Source organism: Monodelphis domestica, chromosome 4 (assembly GCF_027887165.1).
Source record: "Monodelphis domestica isolate mMonDom1 chromosome 4, mMonDom1.pri, whole genome shotgun sequence".
Lineage (NCBI taxonomy): Eukaryota > Metazoa > Chordata > Mammalia > Didelphimorphia > Didelphidae > Monodelphis > Monodelphis domestica.
In genome coordinates, this window is record NC_077230.1 from 266,675,630 (window position 1) to 266,697,828 (window position 22,199).

General features: G+C 37.1%; 1 protein-coding gene and 1 long non-coding RNA gene across 4 annotated transcripts in view; one reads left to right on the plus strand and one right to left on the minus strand.

Annotated features, from left to right (window-relative positions):
* Positions 1–22,199, minus strand: part of DEUP1 (deuterosome assembly protein 1) — a 209,489-nt gene that overhangs the window by 24,412 nt on the left and 162,878 nt on the right. Inside the window, exon 16 of one of the 3 annotated variants that reach the window (XM_056794508.1) lies at positions 9,979–10,279. The exons of the other annotated variants lie outside the window; for them this stretch is intronic. Coding sequence (XP_056650486.1) covers positions 10,271–10,279 — 9 coding nt within the window. The 3' untranslated portion in view covers positions 9,979–10,270. Of the gene's footprint in view, positions 1–9,978; positions 10,280–22,199 lie in introns of those variants that run through there. 3 annotated transcript variants of the gene reach the window in all.
* The window catches only part of LOC103099339 (uncharacterized), a 65,055-nt gene continuing 53,958 nt past the window's right edge, over positions 11,103–22,199 (plus strand). The window contains exon 1 of the long non-coding RNA XR_008911334.1: positions 11,103–11,392. This is a non-coding gene — a long non-coding RNA (uncharacterized LOC103099339). The remainder of the gene's footprint in view (positions 11,393–22,199) is intronic.

Below are 22,199 nucleotides of genomic sequence, written 5' to 3' on the forward strand. Positions count from 1 at the left end.
AATTCAAAATATGTATTACTTAAATATTAAAGACCATAACATAAAAACAAATGAGAAGTGAAGGAAATCTTCTATCTTTCATAGCTGTGGATAAAGGATAGGCAATTACAAAGGATAAAATATATAATTTTGATTACATGAAATTGAAAAGCTTTTGTGTGAATAAAATTTATGCAAATAGAATGAGAAGGAAAATAGTCAATGGGAAAAAATCTCTATATCAAATATTTCTGATAGGGGTCCTATATCCAAGAAATATAGCCAGCTAACAGAAATATATCAGACCAAAAGTCATTCATGAAATGAAATTGGTCAAAGGACATGATCAACTGACTCTCAAAATAAAAATTGAAAGCTATTAACAATCATATAAAACAATGCTTTAAATAATAACAAAATAAGTACAAATCAAAATAACACTGAGGTTTCCTTCATCTTACATCTAGCAAAACTGGCAGATCTGACAAAAGATAGGAATAGAAAGTGCTGACATTGTTGGTGGAGCTGTGAATTGGTCCAACTTTCTGGAAAGCAATGTAGAATTATGATAAGATAAAAAGATTCTTATCCTTTGATCCAGAGATTCTTCTTTCAGGAAAATACTTAAAGGAGGTCAATGGCAAAAAGATGGGCCACATATATACCAGACCATTTATAACAGTACCTTTTAAGGTAGCAAAGAACTAGAAAAAAAGTAGATGCCCATCAGTTGGAGAGTGGCTATACAAACTGTGGTTTGTGAATGTGATTACATTTATACTGGAAGAAATAATTGAAGGGTCAGCTAGGTAAATCAGAAGATAGAGAGCCAAACCTTGAGACAGGAGATTCTGGGTTGAAATCTGGCCTCGGATTCCATTAAACCAATAGTTAATAACATTAAAATTAAAAATATATATTTTTCGCCTTCATCTAAGAATTAATACTGTATATTGGTTCCAAAGCTTAGTGAGGGCTAGGCAATAGGGGTTAAGTGACTTGCCTAGGGTCACAGACCTAGGAAATGTCCAAGGCCAGATTTCAACTCAGGACCTCCCATCTCCAAGCCTGGCTCTCAATCCATGAAACCACCAACTGTACCCTACTTAGTATCATTCTGAGACAGAAGGTAAAGGTTTTTTTTAAAAAAGAATTGAATACAATTAATATAGAGGAGCATGAAAAGACATGGACTAATATTAAATGTAGTAAGCAGAACAGGAAAACAAAATATACAATGACTACAACAATGAAATGAGAAGAAAAACAGCAACAAAATCATCAAAATTGTATGCTGTGAAATTATGATGACTGAGATTGTTCTCACAAAGAGGCTATAAGAATTAATGGCCTCATCTTTGTGGAGAATCATCTTTTTATCACCAGAAATATTTATTCCATTTTTAATATGATTCAGGTTAACAAGTAATACCAATGATGGGAATACACAGCAATATTGGAGGCCCCTTCTCATCAGGCTCTTTTTACTTAATTCAATGCCCTTTTTTGGACATTGGCTAGTGGCTAAAGAAAATCAGAAATAGTAGAGAGGACAGAAAGGGGAGAAAGGAAGATAGAACTGAGGATAAAAACAGTATTTTGTGGAAATGAGAAGCTTGACAGAATATCTCAAAAGAGAAAGAGTAGCTTGAAAAAGGGGCAGCCCAAGGAAGCTAAAGGACAGGAAATTTACTCAGAATATAGTTGGGCCCCCAGTGCCATGGGCTCTCCACTCCCCCAGTCAATTACTTGTCTGTCATCTATCTGCCTATCTATCTGCCTATCTATCTATCTATCTATCTATCTATCTATCTATCTATCTGTCTGTCTGTCTGTCTGTCTGTTTTTTCTTTCTATCTATTTATCTGTCTGTATATTTATCTAGTGTGCAGCACTACACAGAATGTCTGCACTTTGGTTATAGTTTTAAAGAAATTTCCCCCTTTCCCTCCTTAAAAGGTATTATAATATAGGGATAGCTCTTTGGGAAGGATTAAGAGGAGGAATATAATGGGTGATTAAAATAAATATATCAATAAAATATTATTTTTAAAAATTTGAAATGGTTCAAATCTGTGGCTTTGTTTCCACATAGCACTTTTTATGAATGTAACCCCCTGCCATTAGATGATGGAACTCTCTCTACTAATGCAGGTGACATCTAGTCCATAACTTCTACAACTTCTCTTCTAGCCTTCATCCAGGACCCCACTTTGATTTTGTTCTGAGACCCAACTTGGACTCTGATCAGTGAGATTTTGCCTTACTCTGCCCAGGACCACCAGCTCCAAATCTTGCCACTTTATCTTCCTTTACCCCCCTGCCCCTTTCAAGTTCTCCTTCATGTATAGTCTTCTCCCCATTAGAATGGAAGCTTCTTGAGGTCAGAGATTGTTTTGATGGCTTGAATTTACATCCACAGGGCACAGAAATGCTTTACCTATCTACCATCCATCCACCTTACTATCTGCGAGAGTTGCCTGGGGCACTGTAGGGGTCAGGGAATTTGGAAAGCCAGGGTGAATAAAAGGTCTTTTTCTGGATTTCTTGCCAAAATAGTGCCCACTGTCTAAACCCTAGACAGTGCAATTATTTTTAAAAACCTGCTCAAACCAGATAGTGACTGACCATGGCTTGAACTCAATTGAACAGATGAAATCCTTTATCTGTAACTACCCAGAGTATAGTTACATATAAAGTGTCCTGCTCTGATGAAGCAATCTGAAGCCTCTTTCCACATGCAGCCAGGGATACTGAAGGTCTTTTTTCAGCATCATTCTACTGCTGCTAGAAACTGAGTGTATTAGTATTCAATAAAAATTCCTTTTTTCTACTGCTTTCTTGTTCTCTTTTTTTCCTGATGTTCCCAAAATTTGAACCTAAATCCTCTGGGAAACATGCACCAGGTAGTTAAATGACTTGCTCTGAGTCACACAGTCATTAGGTGTCAGAGACAGAACTTGAGTCCAGATAGTCCTAATTCAGATCTGACCTCAGACACTTACTAGCTATATGACCCTGGGCAAGTCAACTTAATCCCATTTGCCTCAGTTTCCTCATCTGAAATATGAAAAATGGCAAACCTCTCCAGTTTCTTTGCCAAGAAAACCTCAAATGGGGTCAGAAAGAGTTGGACACAACTGAACAAATGACTGAATGAGTTCCAAGGCCAGCTCTCTCTTCACTATAGTACACTGTCTTTTAGGAATTTTTGAAATTATATAAAACTTTAAACATTTACCAAAAAGAACCCTGTCACTACTGGACTTGGTTTCCCCAATGTTGCCAAAAGTCCTGTGGTTATTTGCAAGTCTGCATGTGGTGGACTGTTCTCCCTTGCTGCTCCCCAGTTGGCTCTGAATTTGTTTTCCCAAGCAAACATCTCAAACAACCTTGAAGCAGTGATTATCATCATCCCATTTTTATTATTTTCGACATGGGATCCAAATGCCTGATCCTGCTAGACTTCCAAACCAAGTGTTGTTTTTCTAAGCAGGGTCAAGAAAGATACTTGAAGTGTTCATAAATCCTAATGATAAGCTTTTTTAAAACTGGAAAAGAGGACTGGAAAGATGGAAAGATCTATTTTTGTCTTTCTTTGTGTACTCTATGCACAGTGCCTGGTATGTGATAAGAACTTAATAAATGTTTATTGACTAACTGATACAATAATTTGTTGGGGGTAGAGGGAGAGCCAGAAAAGCCTTAATAAATGCTTTCTGGATGATTGATACAGAAACTTTGGGGGGGGGGAGGGCAGAAAAATCCAGAGGCCATGACCTTTTCTTGAAAAGGAAAGACAGAATGCAAAGAATCTGGCATCCCACACATGCCAAAAATGGAATCACGAAAAACAGTGAGCAGCTGTAATCCAAGAGCCAAACCTACTGTATAGAAATATTGCTATAGAGGATGATGAAATATGGGAGCTCCAGTCTGAACCATTCGCATCAAGAGCATGGATTAATCTTGAGCATCTTCAGCTGAGCTAGGGACATGGGAACACTTTTGTAACATGTTTAGTACTTTTCCCCATAAGGACATTTTCATTGGTGAATTGTAAATAGTTAACATTGACATAATACTTCAAGATTTACAAAACATTTTATATACTTTTTATCTCAGTTTCACAGTACCCTGTTAGTAGAGTTTGTTTTTTTTTAGTGGGAGGAAGAAGGCTGTAGAAGTGTGTAATATGAAGTACCATATTATATGTGATTAATAATAATCATCAAAATTGTAGGAAATTCAAGAGTAATTGAGAGTTGAATAGTGGAGAAAACTCTAGGATGAAAGTTCTTTGATTCATTGTATGAATCAGTCTTTGCTCTCAAGGAGCTCTCAGTCTGAGGGGGAAGACAGCATGCAAACCACTTTGTACAAACAGATTATATACAGGATAAATTAGAGATAATAATCAGGGGAATGACCCTACAGTGAGTTCAGGAAAGCCTTCTTGGAGAAGGTAGGATTTCTAGCTGAGTCTTGAAGAAAACTGACAATGTCAGGGAAGTTGAGAGGCAGAAATTAAAAAGGAGGACATTCTAGGCATGGAACCAGCCAATGAAAAGGCTTGAGGAGGTCAGTGTCATTGAACCAAAGGGTAAGTGGGTTGGCTGGGAGGGGGGCATTGATGTAAGGTATGAGAAGACTGGAAAGGTAGGGAAGGGACCGCTATGAATAGCATTATAAGGCTAACATAGGATTTTATATTTGATCCTGGTTGTGAGGGAAGTCTTTAGAGTTTACGAAGTGCCATATTATATGTGATTAATAATAATCATCAAAATTGTAGGAAACTCAAGAGTAATTGAGAGATGAATGGTGGAAAAGTTCTATCAAGGGAGATAAAATGTACACATAAAAGCATTTACAAAACATGCACAAGAATAACACAAGATCATGGTGGTGGTGGTGGGGAGGGTTGTAAGACTTTGAAAACTGGTGGGATCAGAAAAGACCTCATAAGGTATACAGTGCTTGAAGGAAACTGGACATGTTAAGAGAAGAGGTGATGAGAAAGTGTATTTCAAGTAAGGGGGACAGTTAGTGCAAAGGCATGGACAGAAGAGACGTGTGAGGAAACACAAGTTTGACTGGATTAGAGTGTAAAGAGTAATCCATACTAAGGCTGGAAAAGCCCATTGGAGTTAGATTGTAAAAGACTTTATATGTCAGGGGATTTTGGATTTGATTCATGAAGTAATGTGAAACTGGGACTTATTGAACAAGGCAATGACATGGCAAGACTTTCAGTGGTGTGACTTTGACAGTATCACTGTGGAATATCATATGGAGAAGGGAGAGACTCAAGGCAGGTAGGCCAGTAAGGATACTACTGCAAAAGTCTAGGTGATTAAAAAAAAAAAACTTTTAAAAGATTTATGGAAATAAATGATCTCTGCCAACATATTTACTATTTTACCCTTTCCCCAATTGCCTTTAAACAACCTAAAAACCTGTAGTTTAAAAAAAAACACCAACAAAACATTTAACTTTGCCAATAATTCTAGATAATGCTGGATTCTTTCCAAAAGGATAGTGGTGAGTTTATGTTTAATTTTTAAAAATTATTAGAGTGGGACAAACTGAACTATGTAACCTATGATTGTGCTTCAGATCTTTAACATTTAGTGTGTAAAGGATCTGTAAAGGAGAACTGGGCCTATTATGAAGACAAATGGACTGAACTCCTTCTCTAAGTGTAATGATGAGGGTATTGAGGGGCTGAATGAAAGTCTTGAGTGTCTGAGTGAAAAAGATCCAGATATGAGAAATATTACAGGGGTAGAATTGATAAGACTTAATGACTCATTGACTATGGGGAATAGAGAGGAATGCAGGATGATTGGGAAGTTGTGAACCTAGGTAAACTGCAGGATGGTGATGCCACCTATGGAAATAGCAAAGTTTGGAAGAGGGGTAGGACTTTTTTTTGGTGAAAAGATACTGAGTTTTGTTTTTGAGCCATTGAGTTTGAGATGCCTTCAGGACATCCAGCTAGAAATGTTCTATGGGTATTTGGTGATATGGGGCTGGAGCTCAGGAGGGAAACCAGGACTGGATGAATAGATATGGGAATCATCTGTGGATAAATGAAAACTGAACCAATGGGAACTGATTAAGCCACCAAAAGAGTTTTAAGAGAGAGAAGAGAGGGCCCAGGTGTAGCCCACAATTAGAGAACAGGACATGGATGCTGATCCAACAAAAGGAGTTTGACTGTGAAAGAGATGAAAGATAAAAGATGATAACTTGAAGTGATAGTTCAATGAATGTTTCATGGGGAGATATGGAAATGTTTGCAGGAAATCAAGAAAAGAATCAGTAGATAGGGAGAAATTGAAGATGAAAGAGAAAGGGATAATTGGAGGGGACAATCTATTTTAGGAAACGAGAGGATAATATTAAGTGTAGAGGTATTGGTCTTGAGAATGGACACCCCTTTAAGGGAGACTGAATTTAAAGAGGAGAAAATGAAAAATGATGTCAAAGAGCTGTGAGATGTAAAATAAAGAAGAAATAGACTTATATGTGAAGACTTTCCCCAATGGAATAGGCAGAAGAGAATAATTTGTTCCCACAGCTACAAAGGCAGTGGAAGCAGACACTGTTGAGCACTTAGAGCTTGTTTAGAGATTGAAGAAGCCAAGGTCATCCACTGTATCCTGAGTCATCACCAGTCATCTTGACTTTTGTCTTGGACTCTGGAAGAGAGAGTGAGACTGATAACTTTGGGCAACTCTGCCTCACTTAAATTCAATTCAAGCAGAATCAAGCCACTATCCATGATGCCATTGCTTCTCTTCAAGCAGGAAGGAGAACAACCAATCAACCAAGGGAGAAATAGGAACTCCTGGAAAATGACCTCTTTTTTTTCTCAGTAATATATGAGGCAAAGTTCTCTACTGAGAGGGGTGGCTATGGAGTCAGAGTAGGAGGTTTGATGAGAAAAAGGAAAGCTTGAAAAAGCTACTGTGGAGGGGTGCCAAAGAGAAACCACTGGGGAAAAGTAAAAGGATTTCCTTGTTTCAGTGAAGTCCTAGTTGAGATTATATAACATATCTTTGTCATGGTGGACCCAATCACAAAATTATGTGATTTCCTCCAGCACTATTCAGCAGCCTGTAAGTAGGAGAAGAAAAAAGTTCTTGTTCAAGTAATTCAGGGCTGGAGTTTGACAAGATCTAAGTATTGATGGGACAAGAAGTTGAGGTATTTGAGTACAGAGGGACATTGACCTGGATGACTATAGGGTCATGACTGGGAAGCAAGGAAAATAAAGTCACTGTAGGAGTGATAGATATTCTGGGAGAATATCAAGGGGCACAGGAATTGGGGTTCATAATTAGGATGAAGAATACATTGTGGAAGGAGAGATGAAATGGTAGAAGGTTATGGAATAATAAAGGAATTTCAGAATCTTGATTGTAATTTGGAGCACTTGCAAGTGGTGATAAAGTAAAATATGCAACAATTTCTATTTAGGGAACAGTTTCGGCTGCTGAATGACTTTCTCATGTTCATACCATTAAAATGTATATAATATTGTGAGTGTTCTATAACATATACTGTATAACATATTATATATGTATATATTATACATACATGTATGTATATATATATATGTACATATATATATATATATATATATATAGAGAGAGAGAGAGAGAGAGAGAGAGAGAGGGAGGGAAAGAGGGAGAGAGGGAGAGAGAGAGAGAGAGAGGCAGAACTTGAACCCAGATATTCTGGATTCTAAAGCCAGTGTTCTATTTGACCATACTACCTCTCTGACATAAAGGCTATAACTGTCATTATTTCAAAATGAAAAAAACAAAACAAAACGGAGGCTCAGAGGATTTAAGTGACTTGCCTTTAATTGACTAGTTAAACAAGCCAGAGGCAGGATTGAAACCCAGGTCTCACCTGATTTTACGGTCAATGCTTTTTTGATATGATACCCTACTGTCTGTATTTAGAGAGCAGAGCATTTAGAGTTAGAAAAGACCTTAGAGATTATTTGGTCCAATTTAATTTTACAGAGGAGGAAACTGAGACCCAAGTGGTTCAATGACTTGTCCAAGGTCACCCAGGTAGAAAGGATTCAAACTAAGGTCCTTTGACTCCACATCTGGAGTTTCCCCCACTATCCTGTGCCCTTGCCCTATTTGGCTTTTCTTCTTCTTAAAGGTAAGCACTGATCCCTCTTGTATTTGTTTTCTAGGCTCCAGAGACTACTCTTGACTCTCTCAATTTATTGAAGATTATTTTCTGAGGTTCCAATATTTATTCCACTTGTTCTTTCAGTACTCTTGGGTACAACTCCTCCTAACCTACAAATTTATTACACTATTCTCAATTGCAAACATTACATCTGAAACTCAGAAACTGTACTTAGACAAGTCAGCTGCTCATTACCTTCTCAACTAAAGTCCTTTGGGGAAGAACCTTCCGATAATTTTTCTCGACTTACAGGTTTGTTTAGGTTGTGGGAAAGTGAGGGCATGAGCAGCTCTCACTTTTGGAAAGATTTTCCTCAAATTTGTACTAAAAACAAACAAACAAACAGGAAACTTTAGAGCAACTTGCATCCTTGTTCTCTAGAAGGAAAGCTCACAAAGAGGAATAAAGAGCTCTGTACTTTTCTATCTCTTCATTTTAATGCCTCTTGTCCTACGATGGAGTAAGAGACACAGTGTCCAGATGAAGAATGGCCTTAACTATATGCTTTATATGGTCATATTTGCTTTACTAGAAAGGCTACCAAGCAAATCAAGCCAACAAGCATTTACTAAGACTTGAGTTAGAAGACCTGGGTCCAAATCCTGATTCCTGTACATCTTAGCTGTGTGATTGTGGGCATATCCCTAAGCATCTCTCTAGTTTTGTTTTGGGTTTTTTGCTCTCTCTCACTTGTGAAATATCAACACCAAAGCAAATAAATACTTTTTAAATTGGGGCTACTTAACAGTTTGGAAGATGGTATTGTAAATCAGTTTTTAACTATAAAGGGCACTAATTAGACTTATTTCCTGTAAATGTGTTTAAAAATAAAAAGTGAAGTTACTGTAGATGCTTTCAGCGTCCATTTCAAATCTCAAAAAACATTTATTGATTTTAGTCAATGAAGCTCTATCTAGGATTGGGTAACTGGGGCTTTGTCTCAGGGCAGCCACATTTAAGAGGACATGAACAGCTCTTGTACTTTAGCAGGTATAAAAATTACCCTGAGCTTTCTATCTAGATAGCAAGAAAAATGTATTAAAACAGGAAATTTCCAGATGACTACTTGCCCCTCCTGTTCTCCTCCATCCCTGCAGCCACACTTGAGATCAATTTCACTGGCTTTTCTTTCCTTTGCTCCTCTCCAGTTAGAGACTTTCTGGGTTTTGGGGTCTTCTGGCCACAGGGCATTCTGTCCTGAGGTTTGAGGCATACACATCTCTATAGGGTGTGCCAGCAACCCATCCACTGAAGTGGGGCTGCCAGGAATCCAAAGCCCACAGGGTGGGTTGGGCAGCTGGCATGGGAATGGGTTGGGACCTGCTTTTCCTGGTGTTAAAAAACACATCCAAGACAGGCTCCAGCTACCTACCAGGAATTATATATGTGTGTTTTTATGAACATCAAGAATTATTAGACCATAACAGAAGACATTTGCCTGGATCTTTTTGTGTGCAAAGGGGAGATTTGTACAATGAGACTTGAAAGGTTTGTTCAGACCAGAGTGTGAAGGGCTTTCAAAACCAAACAGAAGACTTTTTAATTCACTCCTTCGAGCAGCAGAGAGCTAGTGGCATTTACTGAATAGGAGGAAGTGGGTTACAAGGAGAGACCTTGCTGGCTAGTAGATGATGGATTAGAGTGGGTAGAGACTTGAGGCAGAGGGTCCAATTAGGAGGCTATTACAATAGTCCTAGTGAGACATGATAAAGGTGTCAACTAGGGTGCTAGCCATGTGAATGGAGAGAAGTAGATTTATCTGAGAGAAGTTCTGGATAAAGAAAAGATGTGGAAATTTTTTATTAATAGGCTAAATGAGGATCCTAGGTCTAGGGTCAAATCAAATTTGTGAACCTAAATTACTAAAAGGATGGTGGAGCCTAGGATGGTAATTAGGAAGGTCAGAAAAGAGGGGTAGGTTTGGAGGAGGAGAAAGATAATCTAATAAGCCAATGTGGAATTACACCAGGCTCTGGGTCCTTTGGTCATTGTAGCAGCTGCCCAAAATTGCTTCCTCACTCCTCCTCACTTCCTCACTCCATTTTTCACTTCCTTTCTCTTCTGTTTCTCAGAAGCTCTGGATTGGGATGAAAGAAGAAGTGTGTATAGTATCTTGATCTTCTTGCTTCTCCTTAATGATCTTTTTAAAATTAAACTTTATTTTTTCAATTACATGTAGAAACAATTGTTTTTTTATTTAAATATTTTCCCATGGTTACAGGATTTATGTTCTTTCCCTACTCCCTCCCAGAGCTGACAAGCAATTCCACTGGGTTATACATGTATTATCACTCAATACCTATTTCCATATTATTCATTTTTATAATAGAGTAATCTTTTCCAAAACCCCTCATCCTATGCCCATATAAACAAATGATGGATCATATATTTTCCTTCTGTGTTAGAAACAATCGCTGACAATTGTTTTCTGACATTTTTCTATTCAGATTCTCTCCCTTTCTCTTCCCTGAGGTTGTAAAGAGACTGATATAGGTTATACCAGTGCTTTCATGCAGTATACATTTCCTTATTACCTGTTTCATGACATACATTGCATATATAATAAAAAAAATTCTTGAAGGAAATAAAGTGAAGGATGGAGGACTTTGATCTGCAATCAGTTTCCAACAGTTCCTTCCTTGGCTGTAGGTAGTGCATTTTTTTTTATCATGAGTCATCTTGGAACCTTGGTTTGCTGATGTCTTTCACAGAGGTATGATTAAAATTCCCTGGAGATGGTATGTTAATCTATTTATTAATAAAAGTTGGAGAGAGAGAGAGAGAGAGAGAGAGAGGCAGAGAGAGAGGCAGAGAGAGAGACAGACAGACAGACAGAGAGAGAGAGAGAGAGAGAGAGAGGCAGAGAGACAGACAGACAGACAGAGAGAGAGTCACATAATCTCCTGGCCATGCCTAACTAATTTGAATTTCCTGTTTTTGTCTCTGATTGCCAAAAGTGGCTCTGCCAGGAAAAATCTACAGCCTAGGAGAGTGAGCTGCTTCCTCCAACCCCTCTCATAAAACCCCATGGTGATGTCACTTCTTCTGAGTCTCTCTGGTTGGACACACTTGACCTCAGTCCAGGAGAGAGGCCAGTCTTCCCTATGTGGAAGTCATGGGGGACAAATGGCGAGTCTCTTCCTGAGGGTCAGGGAACTGTGAGGCTCTGGCATTCTCCCATAGTATGCAGGTACTTTTAGTCAAAGGGTGGGACTGGTATAGACCAAAATGGGTTTTCAAAAGGAAAAGTGGTACAATTAATATTAACTATACATGTAGCTGTATAATATTTCTAGTACTGTATACATTATTTTTCTGGTTCTGCTCACTTAACTTTGCATCACTTCATTTAAGTCTTTCCAGGTTTTTCTGAATCATCCTGTTCACCTTGATAACCTTCTTACAGATTCTATAGTGCTGGCTGTCCCAGTGGTTCTCATGGCGCCTCTACTTGGTCAAATCTAGTTCCTACCTGGGTCAGGTTCTCCTTCCTGTGACCTCAAGCAGGCTGCAGCCAGACCAGAGAAAAATTGCTAGACATTTGCTTTCCCTTTAGAATCTTCTGTCACTTGGTTTTCCCTGGCTCTGCCAGGCCCTAAAGCTCTGATTGATATGGGCAAGTGTAATAATTAAAATGGGTTTGACAAATATAAGAATTTTAAAAAGTTGTTGGTAGCTCTTAATAATTTAATTTAACATAAACATAGTAAAAAGAAGGAAATGTATGAGGGAAGTAGAAAATATTTCCTAGACTACCACCCTATAATTGCCAATCCAAAGAAATACAGCTCAACTTGGACAAAGGCTCCCTGAAGCCCACAGTCTCCAACACAGAAGGAGTGCTTCTAACACACACGTGCAAGGCAGAAGAATCCCTCCAGCGCAGAGATACCCATATAGAAGTCCTCCCTCGGCAAGAGCCACCAAGGCAGCAGAATGAATCAGAATGCCCTCGGCTGGCTTTTTTATAAGCAGTTTTCTCCCTGTCACTTCCTGTCTCTCTGGCTTCTCCTTCCTTTCACTGTGGGCTGGTCTATTACAACTCAGGAACTAATCAAAGTTTCTTCTGGGCAGTGCCCATGGGATCCACCTCCCATCTTCTGAGGGTGTGAACTTTTATCAAAAAGTTTCTGACTATATAGAGCTTTGTCTACCAGTCCTTAAACTCCACTGCCAGCCAATCTTTCATGGCAAAGTAAGAGAGTAGGGGAATATGCCCCTATTTGGAAAGATGCTTTTTAAGCCAACAACATAAAGGCTAAAAAGTTTATTCTTGGGGCAGATGGATAGCAGAGTGGATAGAATGCCAAGCCTGGAGTCAGGAGGACCTGGGTTCAAATATAGTCTCAGACACTTCGTAGCTGTGGGACCCTGGGCAAGTCAATTAACCCCAATTGTCTAGTGTCAAAGATAATCTAATTAAGCAACTTCAATTTATAGTCACTATTTTATACCTTTATCTAGCTGTATATTCTATTAGATAATCAGTATTTTAGTGATAAATTATAAAGAATAAACCCCAATGATTAATTGATTGAATAGTTTTTGATAGGAATAAGAATTATAATTTGAGTAAAATAACAAAGAAAATCCCTTGAAGTACCTTGCAAAAACATCCTTATTAAGGGAGGTTTTGTGCATGCCTCTAGCATCCTGGAATGTGTCCAAACATTATGATATCTCTGTTGGCTCCCAGCTGGGCCCACTTATCTTCCCCTAGAGGTTGCTTGGGGCAAGAGATTCTAATGAGTTGATCCCCAGGTATCCCAATACTGACCAGCAACCCTACTCCATGAGGATATCTAGCATGTAGAAAGGGAACAGGCCAGATGAAGAAATCAAAGCCATATATAGGTTTATGAAAAAATGCTCAGAATCACTACTGATTAGAGAGAAATGCATCCCCAAACAAGTCTGAGATATCATATGGCACCCATCAGATTGACTAAATTGACAAAAGGGTACAATGAGAAATGTTGGAGAGGATGTGGAAAAATGAGGATACCAATACACTGTTGATGGAACTGTGAACTGATCTGGCCATTTTGGAAAGCAATTTGGAATTATACCCAGAAAGTTATTAAACTGTGCACACCCTTGGATCCAGCAATACCAAAGCTGGGTCCGTTTCCCAAGGAGATCAGGAAAAAAGGAAGAGAACAAATATGTTCCAAAATATTTATAGCAACTCTCTTTGTTGGGTCAAAGAACTGGAAACTGACAGAATGCCTATCAATTGGGGAATGGCTAAGCAAACTGTGGTATATGATTTTAATGGAATATTACCATGCCATAAGAAACAATGAGCAGTCTAATAAAAAAATTGGAAAGAACTACAAGGGATAATGAATAGCGAAATGAATAGAACCAAGAGAACACTATACACAGCCTTAGAGTTAACACTTGAAAAATAACTTGTGAATGTCACCTCCAGAGAATGAACTGAAAAATGGAAACATGAAAGGCATAATTTATATATACATATCTGTCTCCTGGATGATGCCTTCTATGATGTTGGGAGGGGAATAAGGATTGAGATACTTGTAAATAAATTCTTTTATTAAAAAAGGAAAGGGGAGAGGCCAAAGAATGGAAAAGATTCCCAAAGATGCGTGAAAAGAAATATAAGATTAAAGTTGAAAGACCAAAAGATAAAATAAAAATCTAGTCCATGAGCAGATAGAACAAAAGAAATGGTAAGAAAAACAAAGAGAATGAATAAAATCTAAAAACACACAAAAACAATTTGAACAAATATATGAAAGAAAGAAACGAATATATGAGCCAATCTTATTTAGTGAAAGTCAGACATCTGTGGACTTCCCAGAGCCATGGTACAATACCAAAGAACTATAGAATGGTTCAGAAGAAAAATAAAGAATCAATGTTAGTAAAAAAAATTTGAGCTCTCACTGCTGAATATGATTTGAATCATTTTACATGTATTTATTGATATCTTGCATTTTTTCTTTGAAAATTGCCATGAACATTTATCTATTGTGGAAAGGCTCTTATTCTTATAAATTTGAGTCAATTCCTTAAATATCTTGGATATGAGACCTTTATCAGAGAGACATGTTGCAAAGATTTTTCTTAGTTACCTATTTCCTCTCAAATGTTAACCACTGATTTTTGTACAAAATCTTAATATTACATAATTAAAATTGTACAATTTCTACTCCATGACCCTCTTTGTCTCCTGTTTAGTCATGACCTCTTTCTCTATTGGTACACCTAAAGAGAATTTCTTCTTTGAGTTTCTATTTTGTTTAGGATATCACTATGTTTAAGTTATGCATCCATTTGGTATTCATCTTAGTATGTGATGTGAAGTGTCAGTCTATACTTAATTTCTGCCAAATTATTTTCAAATTAGTTTTCCCAGAAATTTGTTAAACAATAAGTTCTTACCCTAATAACTGAGATCTTCAGGCTTATCAAACACTATTCTACTATCTTTATTTACTTTTCTATTTAAAAAAAAAGTACCAAATGGTTATGAAGATTGTTAGTTTGTATTATAATTTGAGATATACTATTTGCTTCTCCTTTTCCCTTGAGATTCTTTACTTTTTCTTCCTTCTGATGAATTCTAGCATTACATTTTCTATCTGTATAAAATAATCCTTTTGGTAGTTTGATTAGTATACACTGAATAAGTAAATTAATTTAGTTAGTATGTTCTTGTTTATTATACTGGCACAGCCTACCCATAAGTAATGAACATTTCTCTGATTATTTGGGCCTGTCTTTATTTCTGTAAAGAATATTTTGTAGTTCTACTCACATAGTACCTGTGTATGTCTTGTTAGATAGACTGAAGATATAAAATATATTCTGTAGTTATTTTGAATGGAATTTATTTTTCTTCTCACTGGGATTTTTGATGATATATAGAAATGTTGATTTCTTTGTATTTATCTTCTATCTTGAAACTTTGCTGAAGTAATTATTTCACTCAATTTTAGTTGAATTCTAGGGTTCTCTAAGTAAATATATATCTTCTGCAAAAAAATTTGTTTCTTCCTTTCCTATATTTGTTTCCTAATTTTTTTTTTTCTTGTAACTATAGCTAGCATTTCTAGCACAATGCTAAAGGCTTTTAAGTGGCCCAGGGAGTGGATAGAACAATAGGCCCGAAGTTAGGAAGATGAAGTGAAATTTGACCTCCAACACTTACTAGCTGGGTGGCCCTGGGCAAGTCATTTAACCTCTGTTTTGCCTTAGTTTTCTCAACATAAAATGGGAGTAATAATTCACATGGTTATTATGAGGATTCATGAGATAATATTTGTAAAGTATTTAGCACAGTGCTTGGCAGATGGTGCTTAATAAATTTTGTTTCCTTCTTTACAATAATAAACAATGATAATAATGCATCCTGGCTTGAACATTTTTGAAAAACCTCTAAACTTTATTGTATATAATGTTTGCTTAGTTTTCCTGAAATAATACTAACCATGCTTATGAAAAGTCTGTTTATTTCTATGCTTTCTACTATTTCTTTTTTTATTTAAAATTTTTTTCCCATGGTTACATGATTCTTGTTGTCTTCCTCCCTTCTTCTTTTCCCACTCCCAGAGTTGATAAGCAATTTCTTTCTAGTAGTTTAGAAAGAAAAATAAGTAAGTATTGAGTTTTATCAAAGACTTTTCCTCATCTAATAATACAATCTTGGGCTTTTAATTATTTTTGTCATTAATATGGCGTATTGTGCTTATATTTGTTTTTTTTTTTTAAATACTGACCAAATCTTGCATTTCTGGTATAAATCTAACCTGGTTATCATGTATAATTTTTTAATGGGAGGGAGGAGGATAGAAGTAGTGTTAACACTTACTATGTGCCAGGCACTATGCTAAGCAGTTTTTACAAATATTATAAAAAGAAACTGAGACAAAAGTTGTGACTTGGTTTCAGCCCTAAACTGTAAAATGGGGATAAATAACAGCATCTACCTCCCTGAGTTGTTCTAAGGATCCAGTGAGATAATATTTGTAAAATATGTGGCACAGTTCTTGGCCTATATTGAGTACTACATAAATATAAATATTTATTCCCTTCCCTCATTTGCCCTTATTATGTGAAATGAATTCCTTCCCCTTCTTTTACTACTTCTTCCCCACTTGGCACCCATATCTGTATTTTTCTTAAGATTAATAAAACATAATGAAAACACCCCCAGGCCTTCTGTCTATCTTATCTAATTTTTTTTAACATTATTTTATTTGGTCGTTTTCATACATTATTCACTGGAAACAAAGATCGTTTTCTTTTCCTCCCCTCCCCCCCCCTCCCCCCCCCCCCCCCGCCTTTCCCTCTCCCATAGCCGACGCATGATTCCACTGGTTATCACATGTGTTCTTGACTCGAACCCATTTCCCTGTTGTTGGAATTTGCATTATAGTGTTCATTTAGAGTCTCTCCTCAGTCTTATCCCCTCCAACCCTGTAGTCAAGCAGTTGCTTTTCAGCGGTGTTTTTACTCCCACATTTTATCCTCTGCTTGTGGGTAGTATTTTTTAGATCCCTGCAGATTGTTCAGGGACATTGCATTGATACTAATGGAGAAGTCCATCACCTTCGACTGTACCACAATGTATCAGTCTCTGTGTACAATGTTCTCCTGGTTCTGCTCCTCTCGCTCTGCATCACTTCCTGGAGGTTGTTCCAGTCTCCATGGAATTCCTCCACTTTATTATTCCTTTTAGCACAATAGTATTCCATCACCAACATATACCACAATTTGTTCAGCCATTCCCCAATTGGTGGGCATCCCCTCGTTTTCCAATTTTTGGCCACCACAAAGAGCGCCGCTATGAATATTTTTGTACAAGTCTTTGTGTCCATTATCTCTTTGGGGTACAAGCCCAGCAGTGCTATGGCTGGATCAAAGGGCAGACAGTCTTTTGTCGCCCTTTGGGCATAGTTCCAAATTGCCCTCCAGAATGGTTGGATCAGTTCACAGCTCCACCAGCAATGAATTAATGTCCCCACTTTGCCACATCCCCTCCAGCATTCATTACTTTCCATAGCTGTCATGTTAGCCAGTCTGCTGGGTGTGAGGTGATACCTCAGAGTTGTTTTGATTTGCATCTCTCTGATTATAAGAGATTTAGAACACTTCTTCATGTGCTTGTTAATAGTTTTGATTTCTTTGGCTGAGAACTGCCTGTTCATGTCCCTTGCCCATTTGTCAATTGGAGAATGACTTGATTTTTTTGTACAATTGATTTAGTTCTTCATAAATTTGAGTAATTAAACCTTTGTCAGAGGTTTTTATGAAGATTATTTCCCAATTTGTTGCTACCCTTCTGATTTTGGTTACATTGGTTTTGTTTGTACAAAAACTTTTTAATTTGATGTAATCCAGATTATTTATTTTGCATTTTGTAACTCTTTCTAATTCTTGCTTGGTTTTGAAGTCTTTCCCTTCCCAAAGGTCTGACATGTATACTATTCTGTGTTCGCCTAATTTTCTTATAGTTTCCTTCTTTATGTTCAAGTCATTCACCCATTTTGAATTTATCTTGGTGTAGGGTGTGAGGTGTTGATCTAAGCCTAATCTTTCCCACACTGTCCTCCAATTTTCCCAGCAGTTTTTATGAAATAGTGGATTTTTGTCCCAAAAGCTGGGATCTTTGGGTTTGTCATATACTGTCTTGCTGAGGTCGCTTGCCCCCAGTCTATTCCACTGATCCTCCTTTCTGTCTCTTAGCCAGTACCAAATTGTTTTGATGACCGCTGCTTTGTAATATAGTCTGAGATCTGCGACTGCAAGACCCCCTTCCTTTGTATTTTTTTTTTCATTATTTCCCTGGATATCCTTGATCTTTTGTTCTTCCAAATGAACTTTGTTATGGTTTTTTCTAAATCAGTAAAAAAAAAATTTTGGAAGTTCCATGGGTATGGCACTAAATAGATAGATGAGTTGGGGTAGGATGGTCATTTTTATTATATTGGCTCGTCCTACCCATGAGCAGTTAATGTTCTTCCAATTGTTCAAGTCTAGTTTTAGTTGTGTGGAAAGTGTTTTGTAGTTGTGTTCATATAGATCCTGTGTTTGTCTCAGGAGATAGATTCCTAAGTATTTTATTTTGTCTAGGGTAATTTTGAATGGGATTTCTCTTTCTAGTTCTTGCTGCTGAGCTGTGTTGGAATTATATAGAAATGCTGATGACTTATGTGGGTTTATTTTGTATCCTGCAACTTTGCTAAAGTTGTTGATTATTTCGATTAGCTTTTTGGTTGAATCTCTAGGATTCTTTAAGTAGACCATCATGTCATCTGCAAAGAGCGATAATTTGGTCTCCTCCTTGCCTATTTTAATGCCTTCAATTTCTTTTTCTTCTCTAATTGCTACTGCTAGTGTTTCTAATACAATGTCAAATAATAGAGGTGATAATGGGCATCCTTGTTTCACTTCTGATCTTAATGGGAATGGATTTAGTTTATCCCCATTGCAGATGATATTAGCTGATGGTTTTAGATATATACTGTTTATTATTCTTAGGAATGACCCTTCTATTCCTATGCTTTCTAGTGTTTTTAGTAGGAATGGGTGTTGTATTTTATCAAAGGCTTTTTCTGCATCTATTGAGATAATCATGTGGTTCTTGTTGGTTTGCTTGTTGATGTGGTCAATTATGTGGATAGTTTTCCTAATGTTGAACCAGCCTTGCATCCCTGGTATAAATCCTACTTGATCATGGTGGATGACCCTTCTAATCACTTGCTGGAGTCTTTTTGCTAGTATCCTATTTAAGATTTTTGCATCTATATTCATTAGGGAGATTGGTCTATAATTTTCTTTCTCTGTTTTTGGCCTGCCTGGTTTTGGAATCAGTACCATGCTTGTGTCATAAAAGGAGTTTGGTAGAACTCCCTCTTTGCTTATTATGTCAAATAGTTTGTATAGTATTGGGATTAACTGTTCTCTGAATGTTTGATAGAATTCACTAGTGAATCCATTAGGCCCTGGGGATTTTTTCTTAGGAAGTTCTTTGATGGCCTGTTGGATTTCTTTTTCTGATATGGGATTATTTAAGAAAACTATTTCTTCTTCTGTTAGTCTAGGCAATTTATATTTTTGTAAATATTCATCCATATCACCTAGGTTGATATATTTATAGCCGTATAGTTGGGCAAAGTAGTTTTTAATGATTGCCTTAATTTCCTCTTCATTGGAGGTGAGATCCCCCTTTTCATCCTTGATGCTGTTAATTTGCCTTTCTTCTTTCCTTTTTTAAATTAGATTAACCAGTACTTTGTCTATTTTGTCTGTTTTTTCAAAGAACCAGCTTCTAGTCTTGTTTATTAGCTTAATAGTTCTATCACTTTCTATTTTATTAATTTCTCCCTTAATTTTTAGGATCTCTAGTATGGTTTTCTTCTAGGGGTTTTTAATTTGTTCATTCTCAAGTTTTTTGATTTGCATTTCCAATTCCTTGGTCTCTTTCCTCCCTAATTTGTTAATATATGCACTCAGGGATATGAATTTTCCTCTAAGTACTGCCTTGGCTGCATCCCATAAGGTTTGAAAGGATGTTTCGCCGTTGTCATTTTCTTTAACGAAATTGTTAATTGTTTCTATGATTTCTTCTCTAACTATCTGATTTTGGAGTATCATGTTATTTAATTTCCAATTAATTTTTGATTTGGGTCTCCATGTACCCTTGCCGATCAATATTTTAATTGCCTTGTAATCTGAAAAGGCTGCAGTTATTATTTATGCTTTTCTGCATTTGAGTACCATGTTTCTATGACCTAGTGTATGATCTATTTTTGTGAATGTGCCATGTGGTGCTGAAAAGAAGGTGTATTCTTTTTTGTCCCTATTTATTTTTCTCCATATGTCTATAAACTCTAATTTTTCTAAGATTTCATTCACCTCTTTTACCTCTTTCTTGTTTATTTTTTGGTTTAATTTATCTAAATTTGATAGTGGTTGGTTCAAGTCTCCCACTAATATGGTTTTACTGTCTATTTCTTCCTTCAGTTCTCCTAGTTTCTCTATTAAAAATTTGGATGCTATACCATTTGGTGCATACATGTTGATTAGTGATATTTCCTCATTGTCTATACTCCCTTTTAGCAGAATATATTTACCTTCCCTATCTCTTTTGAACAGGTCTATTCGTGCTTTGGCTTTGTCATATATCATGATTGCAACTCCTGCCTTCTTTCTATCAGTTGAGGCCCAAAAGGTCTTACTCCAACCTTTAATTCTAACCTTGTGAGTGTCAACCTGTCTCATATGTGTTTCTTGAAGACAACATATGGTAGGGTTTTGGGTTCTAATCCAATCTGCTATTTGTCTACGTTTTATGGGTGAGTTCATCCCATTCACGTTCAAAGTTATGATTGTCATTTGTGGATTCGCTGGCATTTTGATATCTTCCCCTAGTTCTGACCTTTCTTCTTTAGCTTTCTCCTTTTGAACCAGTGATTTACTTTAGGTCAGTCCCCCTAGTCCCCTCCCTTGAGATGCTTCCCTTTCTAGCCCCTCCCTTTTTATGCTCCCTTCCCCTCCCCCTCTCCTTCCCTACCTTTTTGTACTCCCTCCCCTCTCCCCCTCCTTAATTTTCCCTTTCTTGCCCTAATGGATAAGATAGAATTCAGGATCCCACTGGATCTAGATGTTCTTCCCTCTCAGATTTGATTTCACTGAGAGTAAGGTTTTAGTAATTCCACTTCACGCTCTCTTCCTCTCCTTCTCATATGAGAGTTCTTCCCCTCCCCTTCCCATGTGTATCTTTATATGGGAAAGATTATTCTATTGATTCCCCCCCTATTTCTTGAAGTTATTCTTATACTAAGTATGTAAGTATGTAAGTAAGTATGTAAGTATGTAAGTAAGTAATAAGTATGGATGATACTATTCTTAGTATTATCGATGGTTCCCCCCTCCCTTTTCCTTTTTTTGCCCCCACTTTCCCCAAATCTTCTTAATGCCCCAATCTTTCCCTATGCATGTTTCTTCTAACTACTCTTATGATGATACAATTTATAAGTTACACAAAACATTTCCCCCACATATTAATATATATAATTTGATGTAAATGTAGTCCTTATAGAAGAGAGTTTGACTTAAAGAAATAGATAAGATTTATCTCCTTTTCCCTTTCTTTCATATTTACCTTTTCATGTTTCTCTTGCTTTCTGTGCTTGGATATCGAACTTTCCACAGAGCTCTGGTCTTTTCTTAGCAAATGCTTGGAAATTTTCTATTTGGTTGAATTCCCATACTTTCCCCTGGAAGTATATAGTCAGTTTTGCTGGGTAGTTGATTCTTGGTCGGAGATCCAGCTCTCTTGCCTTTCTAAATATTGTGTTCCATGCTTTGCGGTCTCTTAGTGTGTTAGCCGCTAAGTCGTGTGTGATCCTTATGGGAGCCCCCTTATATCTGAAGCTCTTCTTCTTGGCTTCTTGTAGGATTTTCTCCTTTACTTGGAAGCTCTTGAATTTGGCTATTACATTCCTAGGGGTTGTCTTTTGGGGATTTAGTATAGAAAGTGTTCTATGAATCCTTTCTATTTCTATTTTGCCCCCTTGCTCCAGAACGTGAGGGCAATTTTCTTTTATAATCTCCTGTAGAATAATATCGAGTTTATTGTTTATCTCTGGTTTTTCTGGGAGACCGATAATTCGGAGATTTTCTCTTCTCCCTCTGTTTTCCAGATCTGTGGCCTTCTCAGTGAGATATTTTATGTTTTCTTCTAATTCATTAATTTTTTGGGTTTGCTTCATTGATTCTTGCTGTTTTATCATCTCACTTTCTTTGAGGTGCTTAATTCTGGTCGTTAGGGACTGGTTTTGCTTTTCAGCCTTGTCTGCCCTTCTATTGGATGCTTCGAGTTCTTTTTCCAATTGAGCATTCTTATCTGTCAGACAGCTGATCTCTTTCTCCCATTTCTCTTTCCAGGTTTCCATCTTTTGGATAAGTTCCAGTTTGAGATCTTCCAGAGCTTGTTGATAGTTTCCATTTTGGGAGGCGTG